Below are 23,160 nucleotides of genomic sequence, written 5' to 3' on the forward strand. Positions count from 1 at the left end.
AGAGAATGAAAAATAGTAATAAAAAATATATATTTTTATAAAAGATTTCATAAAAACTCAACATTCAAATCTACATGAATACACAGAAATTGTACATAAAAACACAAAAGGTCATGGATTAGCTTAAGGTGTGGTTCCACACTCGGACGGTAAGCTAAAATTCACTCGTGCTCTACCGTTAGTGAAGTTTTAAATCACACCTTAAGACCAAAAATAACATACGATCAGTAAAACAAAATACAAAATAAAGCTAAAACTGCCGATTATCGCTCGCTGGAATATAGCTGATACAAAATAAACTATAGAAGTCACGATTTTTGGCATTGAAGGAAAAAAGAGAGAGCAAACGTCGTGAGACCATTCCCAAAGCCAATCAGATGATAATCTATATATTAATACGTCAAGCAAAAACTTTGTAGCCCTTTTTACGAAAATTGCGCGGTCGGAGGAGTATGAAATTTCCCACACTTATAGAGAGTATGCTTTTTTTTTTAAATAATGCATAAAAGATACATTAAATCAATAAAGAAAACATTACACACACTACCATGTATTTGACACACACACACACATGCATATTATTTGTTTATTGTCAAACTTTTCTTATTGCATAAGTCTACGGTCAAATTGAGAATAGATTAAATATTGTTTGTCTTTGTTAATATTTGTCTAAAGTGTAGTCTTGGCGAAATTTGTGAATATAGAAGTATAAAATACAATCATAATAGTGTACAAACTTACAAATCCAATTAATTATAGTCGAATTTCGACTACTGCGGAACCACTAGTATAATTAAAAATACTAAAAAGCAATGCAAACAAAAATCTAAATTCATTAATCTTATACCTTTAAACGAGCAATTCTTGTATATTAATATATGTATAATCTAAATCTCGGAAACTGCTCCAACGATTTTCATAAAATTTAGTATACAGGGGATTTCAGAGGCGATAAATCAGTCTAGCTACGATCTATTTTCAGAAAATGTTATTTTATTCGGGTTTACAATAATAAACTTTATCGATAATTTTAATTTTTTTCTTTAAATAACCAGTTCATATTTTTTTATATTATTCTGTCGGTAACATCGAAAAATATTATTCATATTTCATCATTTTATCAATATGCAATTCGTATTTAAATATATTAATTTCTATAAAACACAATTCATCAAAAAAATAATCATTATCTAGTTTACCTAAGCATAACATGTCTGTATGTGTTCCAAACCCGTGAAGGTAATTGACAACCACAGCGTTTATCGGGTACCCTAGTGACATGGGTCAGCTGACTTCTGACTGTCACAACTAAACTCATGTCTCAAGATAAACGAAAGGGCTCACATTTTCGTGACCCTAACGGATATTGCACAACATAAATAATGTGCAAACATTAAAGGTAATATGTCTATCTCGATTCTGATCAAAGCGAACTATTTCATTTTGTCAAACTAGATGTCGTCATTCTTCAAAAGGAAGCAAGCATACGTAACATCAAAAAACCCTACTTTTCCCAATTTCTGTTTATTGGATAGATCGATTCTCATGAAAACGTTCTGTTAGCAATAAAGAAAAGCCCCGCAATCACTGAGGACAAATCGTCTTTCGATCCCCCTAACTTTAATGGCGACACTGATCCTTCGTGTGATGAGTTACGTACCAATGTTAATGTACACGAGTCAGACTTATAGAAGTCAAATCACGAACAAGGATCTATTACCGGAGATATCGACTGTCCAGAGACGTAATTATGAGCTTGTAAGGAAAATTAAAAACAAAACTGAAAGTTTTACATACTGTGTAAGATTTTGTGATGCCAAAATATCTTAATCTTCTTAGTGATAAAGTTTGTACATTACATTACACGGTTAATGATTTTAAATACCCTCTCAGTTTTTGGATTACTTTACTGGTGGTAGGACCTCTTGTGAGTCCACGCGGGTAGTAATGCGTTTCGGTTTGAAGGATCGGGCAGCCGTTGTAACTATAATTGAGACCTTAGAACTTATATCTCAAGGTGGGTGGCGCATTTACGTTGTAGATGTCTATGGGCTCCAGTAACCACTTAACAGCAGGTGGGCCGTGAGCTCGTCCACCCATATAAGCAATAAAAAAAAAATATTAAGATTTATTTAAATAAACTTTGGTATAATCAAGAAATGATGCACCAAAAAAGAAAAAAACTAGAGAGGGATTAATTTAAAAAACTTATTTCTTATTTTTTTTTTTCAAAAAGTGTATCCGATCTTAAGGTTCCAATGAGAAGTGTATTAAGAACTACGAGTACATTCGATTTTACTGTCGGGAGATTGTGACGAAGACTTTATACTAAACGACTCGAATGATGAGATTCAGAGAATCTTCCAATCCAATTCAATATGTCAACAGTTTAAATTGAGGTTTTGTTACTAAGGAAATAATCTTAACTTAGCTTAACAAAAGCTTACGATTTATTAAATTTGAATTAAGAGCTTTTACATGCAGATGAGTTTGAAAGAAACTGCTAAAAATATAATACGGTATTTAGTAAAACTGTATAATGTATTTTTTTAGTTCTTACCATTAATAAAATTTAAAGTTAAAATTATTCCTAAATACAAAATGACCCCCGAATATCTTACTGATTCCGTTTTGATCGCGGCTCTGTATCTTCTGAATTAACTTAGGGGTCGCGAAATGCTGGATCAAAAATATAGTATTTGTTGTTTTAATTTACTTTGGACAGACGGGCACTTAGTTTCACTTCATATACAAAAGTCCCCAGAAGTCTTTTTTTTTATTGCCCTTGTAGGCAGACGAGCATACGGCCCACCTGATGGTGAGTGGTTACCGTCGCCCATGGACTTCAGCAATGCCAGGGGCAGAGCCAAGCCGCTGCCTACCGCTAAAGTCATAGTCATAGTCAAGACACCGACACTATATAAAGAGAATTGCTTAACGTTGATATACATATAAGAATTAAGGTATATTAATATCAGTAGAACACATGATTAGTCTCACCGCAAGAAAACAAGATGCTTGTACCCATCCGTGCGACTATTGTTTCTTTTTTTCCCTATTCGCTGGCTAAGCCTGGGAGAAATGGCTAACACTAGCTCTAGCAAGAACAGAGCTTTACAGAATCTACCACCGGATCGGAATGGCGACCCAAGATAATGTACCCTATCTATTAAAATTCGATATGAGATCGATATACTTTTATTGCAAATGATTACCCTAGGGGTAAGCCTTTTTACCTTTAAGTTCCTTTAAGGGCCTTTAAGTTCTAAGTAAATTCGTTTTGAGTGCTAGTAAACATTTAATATGATGAGATGGCGGCCATAAATGCGTATACCGAAAATTGCAATAGCCCGTATCCCAGTATCTTTCCATAAGCAGGTTATTTTAGTAAGAGCCCTGTACTTTCGTTCATTGCCTCAATAGGTAAACCATCTGATGTAAAAGGTTACTCACTGTCATTAATTGAAATTATTAATGGGAATAAGAAACTTCTTCGTAACATTTTGGCATTGCTGAAGTCTATGGGCGACGATAACCATTCACCATCAGGTGAGCCGTATGCTCGTCTTACAAGGGCAATAAAAACATTAGTTCTGACAGAAAGATCCAATAACTGGACTTGCAATCTCATATGTTTGTATTTTCTGTGCAATATAATCTACTGGTATTATTTTATTTTTCATATCAGTTAAGTGCGTTATAATAAATAGTATTATGCTAGGTATAAATGTGTATGTGAAAATATAAATGCCTGAGTTTACTAAAACATGTGTATATTATTATAAAATTTCCGACGTTATATGTCTGTATGCTGTGTGCGTATTTGTATGTGTGTATAAATATTTTGTTAAATTAAATTAATTTATTAAATTCACAACTGTACTCTTGCGCACAAAAATGTATAAATAAATAACATAAATAATTTTTTTTTTTTTTTTTTTATTGCTTAGATTGGTGGACGAGCTCACAGCCCACCTGGTGTTAAGTGGTTCCTGGAGCCCATAGACATCTACAACGTAGACGCGCCACCCACCTTGAGATACAAGTTCTAAGGTCTCAGTATAGTTACAACGGCTGCCCCACCCTTCAAACCGAAACGCATTACTGCTTCACGGCAGAAATAGGCAGGGCGGTGGTACCTACCCGCGCGGACTCACAAGTGGTCCTACCACCAGTATATATAAATAAAATAAACAAATAACAGTATAAAGAGCAATGCACTCTATAGATGCAGCGCTAACTATAATGACCCACGGGTCAACGTTCGATTTATACAAATTAAAAACAGCAAAATAATATTAGGATGATACCGTAACAGACAGAAACTTACAGACAAATCGATTGAATAGCAAATAACACTCAATGAACACATCGTCCTGTTGAGTTTTGAATAAAGAAAAGTAATTAATAACGACACAAACTGTGTTTGGTAATCGCAGTGATAAGTTTCGAACTGAATTCAATATAAAATAATGATCCTTGTTAAAATTTATTTTATTCGGCGAAAAATTAGGATTCCAGACACCAGATACCAGACACTGACGTACAGAACATTTCTATTTTAATGGTATCTTGCTTGGTTGAAATGTTTTCAATTGATAATTTCTTGAAAGCAATCAAAGTTGAGGTATTATGAACTTGTATCTAGGAATGAAATATTCAGGAAAGCTTATCTTGTCTGTGACCTCTGGTAACCACTTAACACTAGATCAGAAGTTTGTCTGTAAAAAAATCTAAGTTGAAAAGTTAGATTTCTCGTTTGTGATAAGTTTTATTTAAAAAAAACAAAAGTTTAAATAGCCACGATGACTAATATGGTTGTATCCACAAATAATTCAATTTTAATGTTGTGTAGTTAATTCTGAACTAAAGTGGTTTTAGAATACTAATCAGGCTTCTAGTCCTCGCTAGCCGATTTAAAATTCAGTGCACACAGAGCAATTATCATCAAATTGTATTGAAATTTACGTGATCTTAAATTTGATTGTACAACAAAAGTTCTGATTTCGTATTAGTTAAGTCGCTTTTTCTACATTGAACATTAAATTAATAGACTTATGTAAATTGTATTTTCATGTTTAAATATTTTTAACTCATACTAGAGATCATGTGATTTTGAAAACCAAACCACACTGAAGAAGATGTTAACATAAATTTTCCGGTAAAATTATATTACAAAAGCTAAACATATGAAAGGCGAAACAAAACATTCAAACACAAAAGCGGACGCGTATATTTGGCTGAACTAAAAATAAATACACGTAACTTCACACGTAACTACCAGCATCTTTATAGAGCCACAAAAACAACATTTGCAAAACTGTGGAAAATTACCTCGAAGATATTGCGAATAGCGACGCCTGCTTGAGTGTAGCTACCCATCATTCTGGTCAGAGTTGCGTAACTTGGGTGTTTGTAGAAAAAAGCTTCAGCCTGAGCGCCCGCTGTCAACACCGGTATACCCCAAGGTCCAGCATACCTTGCCACCGGAGCAATGACGTACTCGCAACCGGGACCAATAAAAGCATCTGAAATTTTAATCAGCTTCGTAATACTAGTTTTTGTAAAAGTCCCATTTATAATTCTGTAACATTATTAAATTATTTATTTTAAAAAAAATCCACTCACCAGCTGATCCATTAACGTAAAACTCGAAGGCCGCCAGTGGTCCTTCCACAGAAGAACACAGGGTATCTCTGTAGTCCACCAGTATTTTCCAACCAGGAAGGGGTCCGTCCTGCTTTGTAACAGCCGGTATGGCCATTTCCAATATTGGCAGAACCTTGACCAACGAAAACACTTGATTTGGGTCGGCGGGCAACAGAACGCCCAGTTTCACGATCTTCCGGTGGAACTGGTGCCTCTCTGGGCGTAAATTAAAATTAATATTCTTCACGTAATAAGGATTTTTGGCCAAGTCATGGGGATGGCCAATGGCGCGGGTATCATCGTAAACGTATCGCGACATCTCAAATATATCCGGGTACTCAGTAACGTTGGTCAAATCTTCGTTGCTCTTATAAAAATCGTTAAACTTATCGAAGTCTTGTTCGTCTGGACTAAAATTATCGTCTTTCTTCTCACCGGTGTGTCTTTTCATCGACACATGTCCTTTGCGCATATTCTTTCCGTACACTCTATCTTCGTGCCTATGCCCTAACCATTTAGACTTGTTCCTCAAATTCACGTGCGTATCGTATCCATGTTTAATAAAACCGTCTTTATTATTTACATCATTAACACTAACGTCACATTTAATAATGACATTCAAAATACACACGTAAAGAACCAGGAATGTGAATAATATTGGTGTTTCATGATTAATTACAGATCTCGTTTTAATCTTCTGTGTTTGAACATGGTCACAAACAACATGAGTATCGGTAGCGTATTCGCTTCGTCTCTTCCTGTAATCCGCTCGATATCCGTATGAACGTTTTTTGCACTTTAGTCTCTTAACGATAAGGGGGAGAATCGCTTGCACGATCTCCACTAACATTTTATCTGATGAATGTCATTTTATTAAAGCAATTTTACGTGTTACACCCGACATCTGTGGAAGCGATTCTTGGTTAGACCAAAGTTATTACGTAACTTTACGTTTTAAGCGATGAACGTTGCTATAAAATTAAAGTATTTGCTTAAATACGTATTTAGTTCATAACTGTCTTGTGGTCCATTAGCGATACGCGAAGCGAAATATCTAAATGCGACGAAAATATTATATCGCATTTAAAATTCGTCGTTATCGTATTTAGGACGTTTGTAGAATTTGAACATTGTATAAATTGTGAATATATAAATGTCGAATTTAAATTGAACAATTATAAATATTAACTTGTTAGATGTAAATAATTTTTTTGATGTGAAACATCTATAGCCGCACGTAAAACCGATTTCTGGCGTGGCGACGCATACCGTGGCGACGCGTCGCCATGCGCAATCAACTGTGCGATTCTCTCCCACTCAATCCGGCGTTAAGCCATCTCTCTCGCTACACTGAGCTCGGATACTTATAGTGTATACTCCGTAGTGTATACAGTGTTGTTTACTACAGTACACATAACCTGTGTTTTACTTGAAAACAAATTATTTTTTCGTAATATTTTATTTTATCATTATGACATATTTAGTTCCTATCACAATCTGTTCTTTTCTGCATATTACTTTTACAAAATAATGTCGATGTTTCACATCTGCCAGGCGTCCCGTGACGGCTCACATATTTTTTTTATTGCTTTGGTGGGTGGACGAGCTCATAGCCCTCCTGGTATTAAATGGTTACTGGAGCCCATATACATCTACAATGTAAATGCGCCACCCACCTTGGGATATAAGTTCTAATGTCTCAGTATAGTTACAAAAGCTGCCCTACCCTCCAAACCGGAACCCATTACTAAAATGTACTTTATTAAAATGGGCTACGCATGTAAATGTTAACATAATATTGGCCTAAAGCATGTAGGTTATTTGATTAGTAAATAATTTAAGTGTACATGATACGTATAAATTCATCAGTAGTTATCACAAGTCTGCAAACGATCGCGATAGTCTGACGCCTCAAGGAACATTAAATGTCAAAATCAATATTTTTTTTCAAGTGTATTTTTGTGGATTTGATTTTTATACAGTACTAGCAGACCCGGCAGACTTCGCAGTGCCTCAATCGATAAATAAAAGACCTAAACTTTTGTATAAAATAAGCGTAAAACAAACAAAGTTGTTATTTTTATTTAATTCCGGGCATTTTCATATTTATCTACCTTTTAAACCTTCTCTGGACTTCCACAAATAATTCAAGACCGAAATTAGCCAAATCGGTCCAGCCGTTCTCGAGTTTTAGCGAGACTAATGAACAGCAATTCATTTTTATATATATAGAAGAGAAGAAGAAGATAGATAGATGATATTATTCCTTCATCGCGTCATTTGTGAACACGCTTAATACGTATTTCTCGAAGAATAATGCTGATAAGCGAGACTTTAATACCAGAATATTCGCATTGCTTGTTGCACGTAATTTCGGAACTCCCGATCCACTAACGGTGCTTTTAGGTACTTCAAGGTTAGGTACTACAGTCGGTTACCGTTCTTGTCGAACCCTCTCATCGTGGCCGCCGGTAACTACATTCCCGATCTTGCGGACAGAATGGAAAGCAGTCGACGTCGCCCAAAACACGTCATCTCGGATCCTCCCGATCCACTAACGGTGCTTTTAGGTACTTCAAGCACCGGTCACCGTTCTCGTCGAACCCGTCGCTTGCGACGAAGGGCTCGGCGAGTAAATTAACCCACAGACACAGCCCACTGAGTTTCTCGCTGGATCTTCTCAGTGGGTCGCATTTCCGATCCGGTGGTAGATTCTGCGAAGCACGTCTCTTGCTAGGGTTCGTGTTAGTAACGTCGTTAGGTTTGAGCCCCGTGAGCTCACCTACTAACTCGGCGAATCTAGAATAACCCCTCGAGGTTACTAGAATAGGTAGGGGGAAAAAAACCTTGTTACTAAGTAGGCAGGGGCTTGGCTCTGGAGTCGTTTAGTGGGTGGGCCCTAAAATTCTTGGGCCCGCGGTCTGCTCACAACACCATGCAGATCGTTGAGTCTCACATACCCCGCGCGCCCCTTTTGCGCGGGGACCTCGTAGAAGGTTCGGCCCTCGACTAGAAAAAAAAAAAAAGAGTGGATTGGCTCTACCCCTAATATTGCTGAAGCCCATGGGCGACGGTAACCACTCACCATCAGGTGAGTGGTGAGTCGTATGCTCATCTGCCTACAAGGCAATAAAAAAATTACTAAGTACAATGAGTGCCTTATCCTTTAATCCACTATGACTTTTGTTCCTCAACTTCCAAATAAAACAGTATGTACACATAATTATTTATAAACCCATCACGCGTATGAAAATAACTTTAATTGCATAGTCTATTTCTGGAACTATCTCGCCATAATTGATGCAAAACGGATACAGTGCGCGCGCGTACATTTCGTTTTTAAACTAGGTACCTACATATTATTTATTTCGCTGTAACATCGACCATAATGTATGCGGACGCGCGTATATTGTGTTGAATACATTAATGGTTTTATAAATAGAAGCAGCGTCTGACGTTCGGTCTGTATGGAAATGTCGAATGGTAAATACTTTTTTTGTACTGTAAACATGCGATGCGGATTCGCTTCGTATTTCCATAAAGATTCACGTGCGCGGCTTTTACTTCCAAGACGATTCGCATTGTCTGGTCCTAAAGGAGATTCTCTGTACTATGGAAGACCAAAGACTGATGATATGAAATTAAATTTAAATCACTAATTTCAGAAATCATGTGTGTACATAGAATCATTTAAATATTATCAAAAAGTACCATTTAAATATCATCGTCATCTATACTAATCTATACTTATAATATTATAAAGAGGAAAGATTTGTTTGTTTGTTTGTATTGAATAGACTCCGAAACTACTGAACCGATTTGAAAAATTCTTTCACTGTTTGGAAGCTACAGTATTCCCGAGTGACATAGGCTGTAATCTTTTTTGAAAAAAATTAGGGATCCTTACTAAAACTCCAATAATGTAACCCAAGGTGTAAAAAAATTACCTAAAATATTCTTTACATCGCGTACCCTGCGAAAACTATTGATGATAGAATAAAATAATGTACTAAGACTTTGTAGATCACATTATTATTTACAAAGAGTGTCGCGACAGCATATGTCAACTATTATAGTTATGCCGCAACAAGTGTTCTTTTATTTAAAAAAAATAAAACAACGTCAAATATTGCCGCTTGTAAGTAATATTATTATAATCACAACAAAAACCAACATTCATTCGTAAATATAGTTCTAATCACTTTAATTATTTTTTTTATTTCAATTAAAGGTAGATGAACATACGTGGTCAATATCGCTCATAGAAACCAGTATTGCCAAAGGTACAACCAAGCTGCTGCCTACTACTGAGCCCTTAAACCTCGTTAGAAGATAAACTTCTGAAGTACCGTAGAAGTTACTCCAAAGATGGATGGTACTAAAGTACCGCAGAGCCTAGTTTATTCCAAAGATGGATGTTAAGTGATAAAAAAAGATCTGTTGAAAAGCATTGTAGATTATCGCAGCATTTAGATAGTGTGGACCAACTCTACACTAGTGGCGTGCGATGCGATTATGGAAAAGAATACGAAGGAATCATCTCGAATAATTCCTCAAAGAACAGAGAGTTAATTCAGATAATTAGTACCGAGCTTGGAATCGAAATACATAGTTATATTAAATCCTAAAGTTTTAAGTATGATGATAATAAAATAACTGCCCAAGTTACCCTATACTAGATAATGCCATATGAGATTTTATCTAGTATATATAAAAATGAATTGCTGTACGTTAGTCTCGCTAAAACTCGAGAACGGCTGGACCGATTTGGCTAATTTTGGTCTTGAATTATTTGTGGAAGTCCAGAGAAGGTTCAAAAGGTAAATAAATATGAAAATGCTCGGAATAAAATAAAAATAACAATTTTGTTTTTCCTTTCATGTGTCCCCCGTCGGACGGATTCCTTTTGTTGGCTTTAAGTTTATTTTATACAAAAGTTTAGGTCTTTTATTTATCGATTGAGGCACTACGAAGTCTGCTGGGTCAGCTAGTTAATTCATATTTCATTAACACAGTAAGTAGACAGTAGTTAGAAGTTTGGCTGTTTTACTTTTTGAAAACACATCTCGTTCGTCTTGTAATTAACGGTGTTGGTAAAGTTTACCTAATTGTTACTACAGTCTAGATATTGGGTTGCAAAAGTCTAGAGAAAAGTTTCGCTTATTCAGACGTGTGCTTTTTAGAATAATATCTCCTGTCTAGTATCAAACGAAAGTGTTATTTTTATTTGTTAGTTGTGAATATCACCTTGCCCGCACGGGTAGGCAAAATCATCCTGCCATATTTCCTTCGATGAAGTCAGCAATCGATCAGCAAAGATATTAATCCGAGAAACAAAAAGTCATTCAATAGCAACTTTAGTCATGAATACTTTTTACTGGTGGTAGGACCTCTTGTGAGCCCGCGCGGGTGGGTACCACCACCATGCCTATTTCTACCGTGAAGCAGTAATGCGTTTCGGTTTGAAGGGTGGGGCATGATGTGGCGTTGTAACATACTTGAGACCTTACAACTTGTCTCGGGGTGGGTGACGCATTTACGTTGTGGATGTCTATGGGCTCCAGTAACCACTTAACACCAGGTGGGATGTGAGCTCGTCCACCCATCAAAGAAAAAAAGAAAAAAAAAAGAATAGAGGAATCCCGTTGTTTTTCTACAAACGTCGCAGAAGGACGATGATAGTGAATAATAATGAAAATAAAATTCCTACGAGCATCCGAAAGTCGTATCGGCTCGTGATGTTTTCAATTCAATGCCATAGGAACTTACGATCAAGCTCAAAGCTTCGTAATGAAGCTACTTGAAGTAATAAAATAGTAATCAAATCTGACCTTCTCATGAAAACGTCGCAAATATATATTTTTTGGGTATACACATAGTTTGACATGCCTCTTTGATTTGTTATTGCAATCTACACTAGTCTATCAATAAGCTTATCTTAAACTAGCGACCCGCCCTCGCTTCGCTTCGGAAATATTAAAACACACATGAAACTTAAAAAAATTAAAAATTTTTTTTTTTTAAAAGTAGCCTATGTTCATCAGGGACAATGTCGGCTCCTAATGGAAAAATAATTTTTCAAATCGGTCCAGTAGTTTCGGAGCCTATTCGAAACAAACAAACAAACAAATCTTTCCTCTTTATAATATTTTCCTCTTTATAATATTATTATATATATAGTATAGAAGTATAGATGCATATACTGTAGTTTATAGACATCAATATTGCAAAAGGCATAGCAACTAAGGAATTTCCAAGAATTTTGTAAATCACGTATACAACTCACGGGAATTCAATTCAAATCTCGATGCTACGTGGTACCAACATTAATGGTATTATGGGACCTAGGTACCGTAGTACTTTTGAGAAATAGGTTTCGACCATACGATGAGTGATCCGAAACAATTATGTATTGTAGTCCTAGTATTCATCTATTAAAAAAAAAACAGGCATGTACCTTAACTATTCGCGCCACAGAGAGACATAACACAGAAATGAAAAAAAAAAAACATCTCGAAAACTATAAAAATCGCGGAACATACATGGTGGAGGGTGATTTGGATAACCCTAGTGATGCTCTATCTCTGGATTTCGGCTTAACACTATTTTTTGGAACGCCCTATACATAAAAGAGGATATGTGTTTGTATGTATGTTCACTTAAAATTGTCTTACCTAGTTAGTTTTCTGAATCGTCTTATCGCTTTTATGTTTTAATGTTTTTTTTTTTTTATTGCTTAGATGGGTAGACGAGCTCACAGCCCACCTGGTGTTAAGTGGTTACTAGAGCCCATAGACATCTACAACGTAAATGCGCCACCCACCTTGAAATATAAGTTCTAAGGTCTCAAGTATAGTTACAACGGCTGCCCCACCCTTCAAACCGAAACGCATTACTGCTTCACGGCAAAAATAGGCAGAGTGGTGATACCTACCCGCGCGGACTCACAAGATGTCCTACCACCAGTAATTACGCAAATTATAATTTTGCGGGTTTGATTTTTATTACACGATGTTATTCCTTCACCGTGGAAGTCAATCGTGAACATTTGTTGAGTACGTATTTCATTAGAAAAATTGGTACCCGCCTGCGGGATTCGAACACCGGTGCATCGCTTCAACACGAATGCACCGGACGTCTTATCTTTTAGGCCACGACGACTTAAAACATTTTTAACGAAGATGCAGATGCATCTAGTGTTTTATAAACTTAGATATCCCTGGCGATTCATGAAACCAGGATTACTGATAATCCTACTTGAGTCTGTGGCACACCCGGTATACTCTGACGAATCGCAAATCAGAAAGAATTGATGTAACGCACAACCCTTTTTTTAAATTAAAAAATCTGTGCTCTCATTCCTTTTCTGTCACTAACCACACCTTCACTACAAGAATGACAGGTGAATAACATCAGTGAAAGGCCTTGGTCATAAAAACGCGATATATAAAGAATTAAGGATATAAATACTCAGTTCAATACAATGTAATATTGCAGATGTTCATTTATTTTGTTTTTGTTGTCTCCATAATGAGCTCTTAATAAAGCATACTGCATACGTGTTTATTCTATAATTGCTCTGTAGTCAATATGTGAAAGTTTAATGTTTGCATGTATTATTCGCGGAACTGTTAATTGAATGTTAATTTTTTGTTTATATCGATTTAAAACGTTATTTTGAAATTGTTACTTGAAATTCCATACTCCGTGCTCTACCGTGGTACTCACCGATCCATCTGTTGTCAAATGATACTGAAGGCTATAGACATGATATCAGTGTCTTAATTGTACTTTTTTTATTGCTTAGATGGGTGGACGAGCTCACAGCCCACCTGGTGTTAAGTAGTTACTAGAGCCCATAAACATCTACAACGTAAATGCGCCACCCACCTTGAGATATAAGTTCTAAGATCTCAGTATAGTTACAACGGCTGCCCCATCCTTCAAACCAAAAGGCATAACTACTTCAAGGCAGAAATAGGCAGGGTGGTAGTACCTACTCGCGTGGACTCACAAGAGGTCCTACCACCAGTAATTACGCAAATTGTAATTTTGCGTAATTGGTTGGTTGGTTTGGCTTTTATTACATGATGTTATTCCTTCACCGTGGAAGTAAATCGTGAACATTTGTCTAGTACGTATTTCATAAGAAAAATTGGTACCCGCCTGCGGGATTCGAACACCGGTGCATCGCTCAACCCGAATGCACCGGACCTCTTATCCTTTAGGCCACGACGACTTCATTTCACTTTTTATGTACTTTAAAGAAACAATTCGCGCAATGTAAACGAACTATTAATTAATTCAAATTAAAATTTATAAAGATTTCCGTTTCCTTTACAAATTTAAATTATAATATTTTACTTACGGTCTAGTAATCACAAAAGTACAAGTAAGTATACAGAGAGCACCTTGAAATCTTGTTGTCTGGTAATAATATAGTATCAATAAAATGTTAAAGTTAACATGCGGCATTAATAGGCAAAGTTGTAAACTGATAAAATTTCAAATTACTTAATTTGAAATTGAACTTTGAAAATTGAACTTGAATTTGAACTTTGTCTATTAATGCCGCATATAACTTTATCTTTCTGATTTGAAGATTAAAAAAGTCCCACAAAATATAATACAATCAATATATGTCTTTTAATAGGTGAGGTAATTCGCTTCTGAGCTTTCCTAGCTAACATACGAGTAGGGCCGTGAGCTTTACGTATCGGTCGCAAAAAATATTACTCCATAGCAACAGACATACGCAAGTTTTATTTCATACTAGCTTTTGCCCGCGACTTTGTCTGCGTGGAATAGTTACTTTGGGATGACGCTAAATTTTACCCGCGCCTTCTTTTACGTAGAAGGTGAAAATAGTTTTGAATAATAGAATGTTAAGGAGCTATTTATGGTACCAAAATCTTTTTTAACCGACTTCAAAAGAGGAGGTTATCAATTTTCGAGCACCATTTTTTATCTATGCATGTTCACCGATTTCTCGAGAATGCTTGAATCGATTCTGACAATTATTATTTTCTTTTTTTTGTCCGAAAGGGTAGACTTGGTCCTGTAATCATCAGGATCAGGATCTGATGATGGGATCCTGGTGAAATCGACAAAATTCTAGAATTTTCAACGTCTGTCTTAAAGTGAATTGGGTATTTCTTGTTATTCTTCTTATTCTGTGCCGCCGCGCACCGGCCGGCCGGCGCCCTGTACATCATTAATACGCGCTTGACCATTATTTTGTTGCAATATCTTCTTAGATACTCATTGAATCATCAAATGTTGTAAAAGGGCAAATTTCTTTTAAATTAAATACTTGTAATGAATGGCGTATTTATTTGGATAAGAATCAATATCCTTTTTATAAAAACACCTACATGAATAATGATTTTAGAACAAATTTGGTTAGCATAAAAAAGGTTATAGTGAGGCAACCTTAAAATACAAGACATAATATTATGCTGTCGCGGACTTTTTTTAGAACTTTTAAAGGTGAACAATTCTGTCATACATTATTTTAGCGAAACTTTAACCGTTAGCCCGATTTTAAAATATTCTTTATTAGTGCTCCATTCTTTTTAGTTTTCGCGTGATGTTATACAGTCTATAGTCTTCCTCAATAAATGGGTCATCTAACATTGAACGAATTTTTCAAATCGGACCAGTATAGTTCTTGAGATTAGCGCCTTCAAACAAACAAACTCTTCAGCTTTATAATATTAGTATAGATGAGTCGACTATTATCAAAGCCGGCAATGTGACTTTTGGACAATTATTGGTAAATCAGAAAAACGAATTATTGACTTTGTATTCCATTGGCAGTCACAAAACTCTTCTGAACGACATCTTAGATAAATAACAGGTAAGTATTAACCTTTATTTAATGCAGGTTTTGAACCGTATTCTTTGAAGGAGACGATTATATTCAAATCAATCTGTATTGACATATCAATAACATTTTTTTGTCCAAATGTACAGATTGCCACCTTTGATAATAGACGACTCAGATATAAGATTAATAAGATTTAGGAAACCGTTAAATTATGCAAATCTTCTAAACATTTATTGCTTTGCGTAATAACAATAAAGTTTATTAAGGAAAACGGAGAACCAAGATGTTCTTGAAACGTTCTGATGATTAGGAAAATATTTTTTAGTCAGACAATAAATAATGTTAATGATATTCTAACGTAAGGAAAGAAGGCTTAAAATACACATAGAGGTTAAGGAAAACGAAAATCATTAATCACAATCACGATTTTAATATTAATTTAATTGGACCTGACTTTAACGAGTCTTGTCATTCGGAACTAAAACAAGGTACCACCAATCTAAATAAATAAAAAAAAATCAAAGTATACATAGATATTTTTTAAGCCTATTAATTGTAATGCGACCATAGTGAAGGTACAAATACTATCAAATCTATACATAATAAATAAAATTTGAGTGTGTTTGTAATATTGAAATAACCGCTTTTTGCTACATGCATATGAATATATATACGGTACATACACCAAAATAACATTTTATACAATTTTTGTCTGTCTGTCTGTTTGTTCCGGCTAATCTCGGGAACAGATGGACCAATTTTGATAAGACTTTCACTGATAGGTAGCTGATGATATAAGGAGTAACTTATGCTACTTTTTTAGACTAGCTTCGCCCCACGGCGTCACCCGCGGCACGACAATGACCGCGGGTAACATCGCGGAACTCAGCTATTGTTATAATAAAAATGAGCTCTTAAACAATTTCTACAAAGATGTAGGAATGTAATCCCTAAATAAATAATCTGAGAACTGCTACATAATATCCTCTCTGACTATATGTAGGGTTGATATCCTCACACAAAACAATTAAGTTTTGGATCTTAGAGTGGCTATTATAGATCTTAGAGTGGCTATTATAAGCTCGTGGAAAATTTAGTATCTTATGAAGAATCACGGAAAACTCTTGTAATAAAAAACATATTAAAAATTTAATTAAGCGGACAAAAATATACACAACGGACAGCCCTAGCCATAATCTAAAAATAGCACGACTTTGAAATTGAATCTTAAATTTAGTAATGTTTTAGCTACATTTTAAACATTCATGTAATATTAATATACAGAATGGATATAATTTTTTTTTTTTTTTTGTCGATAAGCAAAACGATTAAGCCTGTTTGCTATTTGGCCTTATTTAATATCAACTGAACATACGTTAATGATATTTATAAGACACGTACATATTTTGCTTTTACAAATATTTTTTCGTATTTATTCTAATGTGTATGTCCAGCAGTGTACGTCTGTGGGCTGATAAGATTCAAATGTAAATGACGTGGTGCTATACAATGCCATATATGTATTTATGCGGTTGATATTGTTTTTTGTATTGCTTAAATTTGTGAACGAGCTCACGGCCCACTTGACGTTAAGTAGCTACCGGAGCCCATTGATATCAACAACATAAACGCCCGTCTTGAGATATGAGTTCTAAGTCTCTGTCTTTACAGTAAAATGGCTGGCCCACCCTTCAAAACAAATGCATCGCACGTCAGCGAATTCATGAATAATTATTTTTTTGTATGAAACTATTAATCACGATTTTGGACTGTTTATTTAACTTTATCTACATTCTTCATACTATAGCCACTTTTCGAATTTATATACTTCGAATGGGTCGTTAATTATCGTTTAATTGAGTATGGGTTTGGCCCATTTTCGGACCACCACCCTCTTGAAAAGTGCATACAGTTTCTCAGCTTAGCTTTTTATTGCTTATATGGGTGGACGAGCCCACAGACCACCTTAAATGGTTACTGAAGCCCATAGACATCTACAACGTAAATGCGCCATCCACCTTGAGATATAAGTTCTAAGGTCTCAAGTATACCTAGTCAGGTCATAAATTCTGTCACATGTTTAATGTAAAATAATTGAAACAAGTTTATTCATTATGTAACCATTCATATACCAAAATGAACTTAACAAAACATAGATTCTTATGACACCAAAGTTTATTCAAAATGACCTCCGTGATTTTGAATACAGGCCTTCAATCTGCGCGGCCAGTCGTCTATCGCAGCACGAACGAGGTCCATGTCAATATCGGCGGCTGCCTTAATCAAGACATCTTGAGTGACTCCAAATTGGGATGAGGCTTTGAGCACGCCTTTTCCTCCAAGTTTTGCCATATCTTGTAATCTAACGGATTCAATTCTGGACTGGAGAAGGGCCAGTCTTCGTGCCGGATGAAGTCAATTTCACGCGCCGCCAGTCAGTCTTGTGTGCTCTTCGCTCTATGAGCTGGCGCCGAATCTTGTTGGAATACCCAGTGCCTGTTATTGAACATGGTATGAGAAACAGGTTCCACAAGGTTCGTCAGGACTGTATTTTGACACACAACTGCATTCGTTTTTACACCTTTCTCACAAAAATGTACCTCTGTTAAGCCCCAATAAGAAACTCTCAACCATACCATGAGCGAGGATGGAAAATGACCTCGTTGGACACGCGGAATACGGTTACTCGCTTCTTCACTACTGTGTGCCTACACCTTATCATTTTGTTTGTTGTAGCTCTCTTCTACGGTAAAAATTTTTTCATCCGAAAAAGAATTTCCCGATATTTTTTTCCCGCGTACCGCTTCAACAAAGCGCTGCATCTCTTCAGTCTCAGGTCCATTAGACGGGCATTCAAACGATGTCCTGTTTTTCTTCGATATGCCCGAAGCCCTAAGTCTTCATTTAACACCCTTTTCACCGTGGTTCTGCTTAACCCCATCTGAAGGGCCAACAGTTTCTGCTTACGTTTGGGATTTCTTTGAATTCGCGCCTTCACAGCTTTTATCACTACTGGAGTCCTAACAGACCGAGGGCGACCACTTCTTGACCTGTCATCTACACTAGAGTCTTCATTGTATCGTTTGATGGTACGATAAACGAATCTTTTGGTTATATTAAAATTTTTCAGTATGTTAAAAATTTGAAGTGGCGCGTAACCGCAACGATGCAACGCAATAACTGCAACACGGTCTTCTTTAAGCGTCCACTCCATATTTAAAAATGAGTAAAATTCTAAAAGTATACCTTTTTATTTTCATGAACAATTCGAAATTCGAATTCAATAAACTTTTTTGTGGCCAGCATTCTAAAAGAAAAGTTTTTACTGTGTGACAATACTTATGACCTGACTAGTTAGTTACAACAGCTGCCTTCAAACCGAAACGCATTACTGCTTCACGGTAGAAATGGGCAGGATGAAGGTACCTACCCGCGCGGACTCACAAGAGTTCCTACCACCGGTAAATAGCTTCAAAGAATTTAAGTAATAGCTGCAGGACTATTATTTTTATGAAGAGTTGTTGAATCAGGTTATCTTTCGGTCGATCTACGGAGACAATTATCTTATGTGGTCCTTTTTCTCTTCCTCCGGCTATGCTCCAACAAAGAGTATTTTTCATTTCATTTTTTTCTTCAGTCATCCCCTTTATTTATAAGTTTTCATTCTTGGCACACCAGTAAGTGTTATATGGAATTTGAATATAAAGTTTACGTGACATCTATTACTAATGTACATAAGTGTGACATGCTTATTAAAAAAGCAAAAAATGTTCGTGATTTTTTTTTTCACTTTTTTTTTCAAGAAGATAAAAAGCGTTTACTTATGTTTGAAAATGTTAAATGTAGAATAGATGAGTAAATGCGAATCTAATTTATGTTTAAGTAAGGAAATTAATTATTATCTAACATTATGGTTATTTTAGTGTCAAGTTTCAGTATTATTCCATTTCATTCGCCGTTAATATTCTAATTAAACGAGATTATATTTCAATCTTATTTTTACACAAATACCCAATAAATTACTAAAGCTAATAGTCGTCAAAGCTTAAAATAGAATTTAAAGTACTAAATATTCATAAAGAAAAACATTTATTTCGATAATAACATAGAAACATATGCCATACGAATATTTTATAATTTAAAAGTGTTTCAGGGTTATTTGTAGAGATGGCCGTTACCGATTTTAGTTTCAAATTATTGATTTACAAAGATTTCACATATAATATTTGTAGTTGAGAATTTTTGTAGAGGGTTTTAATTTGGTTTTTTTATTTTTATTGCTTAGGTAGTTGGACGATCTCACAGCCCACCTGATGTTAAGTGGTTACTGGAACACATGGACATCCACGACGTAAATGCGCCACACACCTTGAAACACATGTGATATGTTTTATGTTGAATGAAGTGACTTTAAATATTCGATGGACACCAGAAGTATAATACGAAATTTTAACAAAAAATAAAACTGACTGCAATATAAACAAGAATATCATCAAAATAATCGAAGTCACTTAGATGTGGATTGCTAAAGATAACTCAAAAACGTCTCAATAGATCTTGAGATAATTTAACTGAAACCACAAGCACCAGTATTAGAAATAAAAAAAGAATCAAAATCGATTCAACTCTCCTCCTTGCGTCGGTTTCCTCATTACTGAGGGTCGTGGTCATGGCCTTGAAACAGTTTGTTTTTTATAATGCACCGCCATCTGTTCCTATCTGCAGCTGAGTGCAGAGCATCGTGCACTGTGGTATCCAGGGCTGCACGAACCTGGTCCGTCCAACGGGTCGGGTTCCTGCCTCTTGGTCGCTTGCCCTCGACCTTTCCAGTGACCACCAATTTCTCCAAGTTGTCACTGTCTTTCCTTGCGATGTGGCCAAAGTATTCAAGAATCCTTCGCAGGCAAATGGTGGAGAGTCTAGTCCGGATCTTCAACTGAGCTAGGATGGATACATTGGTGCGGCGTGCGGTCCAGGGAATACCCAACATCCTCCTCCAGCATCACATTTCGAAGGCATCAATCCGATTGCGGTCAGCTTTCTTTATAGTCCATGTCTCTGAACCGTATATGAATATTGAAAACACTAGTGTGCGGACTAAAATAAATAAATAAATAACTAAATAAATAACTAGGAAACTAAATAAATTAAGAAACTGCTCCTTTTTATGTGGGTTAAAAATGGAGCTAATGAAGGCTGTATCATCATCAGCCTATCATCGCCATTAGGAAATTAATAACTCATTTCTAGACCGGAGCATAATTGACTGATTTACGTGAACAATGTTTTGAATTTTAACTTTGAACATTCAAGGTACCTCCTTAATAGCAAGGGCTTATTGTACAGTTAGCTGAAGTGTAAACGACAAAGCTACGTGACTTAGAAATTGTGCTTCACACAGCAAAAGTACCGAACGTAATTGGTCGATACTCAGTAATGTAGATCTTTTCAAATTCTAGTCACGCCTATGCTGTACAAAAATATATTGAAAAAGAGTTCCATGTCGGTTTCTTTCTTCAATGGTAAAAATGCATTCCGAATCAGTAGTAAACTTGAATTAAAAAATTCAAATCACACATATGTTTAGAATTTAGGTGAACACAAAAAAGTGATTACGGCCATAACAATCACAGTAACTGTCGTGACTGTTAGAATTGTATAAGTTCCTAAACGCATCTTTATGTCAATATCAACTGACAGCTGTCACTCTTGTTATATATGTCAACGTCGTTTGTGTGTGCGCCCCTTTCGTTCTTGCGTCGTCAATGAGTACGGACACAAAATATTGTATCGCCGATAGAATAAATACTATCCATAAAAATCTGCGTCTTTATTATAAGAAAACCAGACGATCACTCCAACAGTGACATAAACAATTAGTTTATTCCAGTCATTAACCACTTACGTTCCATGTACATCATATTATCGTTTTCTGAACAACAAAAAAACTAGTTTCGACTCTACAACTTTTTTGTTCTCATATAAGTTATAATATGTACGTACACATGACATTACCAAGAGCAGCAGAGTCATGACCTAAAGCTATATTATGTTTAATTTGACCGTGTTAAATGCCGACTCATTAGATTGCAACACTTACCGCAATTTTTTATTAAATTATCATCCGCAAATACTTATCATAATTCTTATAAATTATTTTGTGGCTCTTTTTTTGTGTGTCTTTTTACATTTTCACCCAATAAACAGCATTCGTATATTATTTTAACCGACTTCAAAAAAGGAGGAGGTTCTCAACTCGACTGTATGTTTTTTTTTTAAATGTTTGTTACCTGATAATGGGTGGGGATACTGGGTGAATCGATTTTGATGATTTTTTATTTATTAGAAGGCTGACGCTTCCCGTTTGGTCCTATTTCAATTTAGTCCAATTTTGATAATGGTATCCATGAGAAAACCACATATGTCTTAAATTTGCATTAAGTACGTGCGCGACAAATAGATGAATAACTCAATATCACGCCAACCGATTTCGATGATTATTGTTTTTAGTGTATACTAATTTGTTTTGGAATATCTTTTTTTTTTCCTATTTGAAGTCGGTTTTTGTTAAAGCATATCTATTTACAATTATATTCATTAAGAAAAAAATTATAAAATTAATAAAGAAATAATAATATGTAATTGTTTTTTAACAAACAAAAACCATTATAACAGATAAATTAATTACAAAGGCACTGCTTATGAAATGGAAACGAAAGTCTAATTTGAGAATATTAATTAAAATTCACAAGAATTGTAGAAGAGCTATAGAGAATATTACGTCAAGATTTTTACTTTAAAATTTTGATTAGCTTAAAAGGCGGCGGGACTAGAGAGCGAACCCTTCACTTCTAGACAGCGCCGAAAAAAAATTGCAAATCCTTGATTCAGCGGGAGATCATGAGTAAGCAACGTTTTCTCTACGGAATGAATGTGCAAATATTTATCTATATTTATCTTTTGAAAATAAAATGGAGAAATTTAAAAGTTTGAAAATGTGAGGAAAAAGTGTGACAATCTTGAAAGACTTCTCATCACTCAGGGGGTGTAGTCCCATGCGCTGGCCCGATCAGATTGAGACGACTTTGGAATCCAGCATCAATGTCGCTATCCACTGCGCCGAGGACAGAAGTGAATGGAGGAACATAGTCCTGACAAAAGTGCTCAGTAAAGGTCACGACCCTCAGAACTGAGGAATACGACGCACGGAGGAGGATCTTTTGACACGATTACGTTTGGGAAAATTAACAAAAGAAAATGAATCTGAATTTTCTTTGGTTTCCCTCAATCCTCACTACGTTGATTACTAAAACTGAACTGTATTGTGTGTTAGTTGCATGGTTGACTCTGTCAAATGACGGGGTCATCTTATAAAATCTGGTTACCACTTTTTATAATTTATTTATGTATTGCGTAGATGGGTGGACGAGCTCACAGCCCAGCTGTTGTTAAGTGGATACTGGAGCCCATAGACATCTACAACGTAAATGCGCCACCCACCTTGAGAATAAGTTCTAAGGTCTCAGTATAGTTACAACGGCTGTCCCACCCTTCAAACCGAAAAGCATTACTGCTTCACGGCAGAAATAGGCAGGGTGGTGGTACCTACCCGTGTGGACTCACAAGAGGTCCTACCACCAGTAGCAGAAGGCTCGGAACGTATATGACTCTGTACATAGTCT

General features: G+C 35.8%; 1 protein-coding gene across 7 annotated transcripts in view; it reads right to left on the bottom strand.

Moving 5' to 3' along the window:
• The window catches only part of Gcy (receptor type guanylyl cyclase), a 311,036-nt gene that overhangs the window by 77,931 nt on the left and 209,945 nt on the right, over positions 1–23,160 (bottom strand). For 3 of the 7 annotated variants that reach the window (XM_038011880.2, XM_038011881.2, XM_038011879.2), the window contains exons 2-3: positions 5,629–6,553; positions 5,335–5,528 (exon numbers count right to left, since the gene is read on the bottom strand). The exons of 3 other annotated variants lie outside the window; for them this stretch is intronic. In XM_038011880.2, coding sequence (XP_037867808.1) covers positions 5,335–5,528; positions 5,629–6,499 — 1,065 coding nt within the window. In that variant the 5' untranslated portion in view covers positions 6,500–6,553. 7 annotated transcript variants of the gene reach the window in all.

This window comes from Bombyx mori, chromosome 7, assembly GCF_030269925.1.
Source record: "Bombyx mori chromosome 7, ASM3026992v2".
NCBI classification, from domain to species: Eukaryota; Metazoa; Arthropoda; class Insecta; order Lepidoptera; family Bombycidae; genus Bombyx; species Bombyx mori.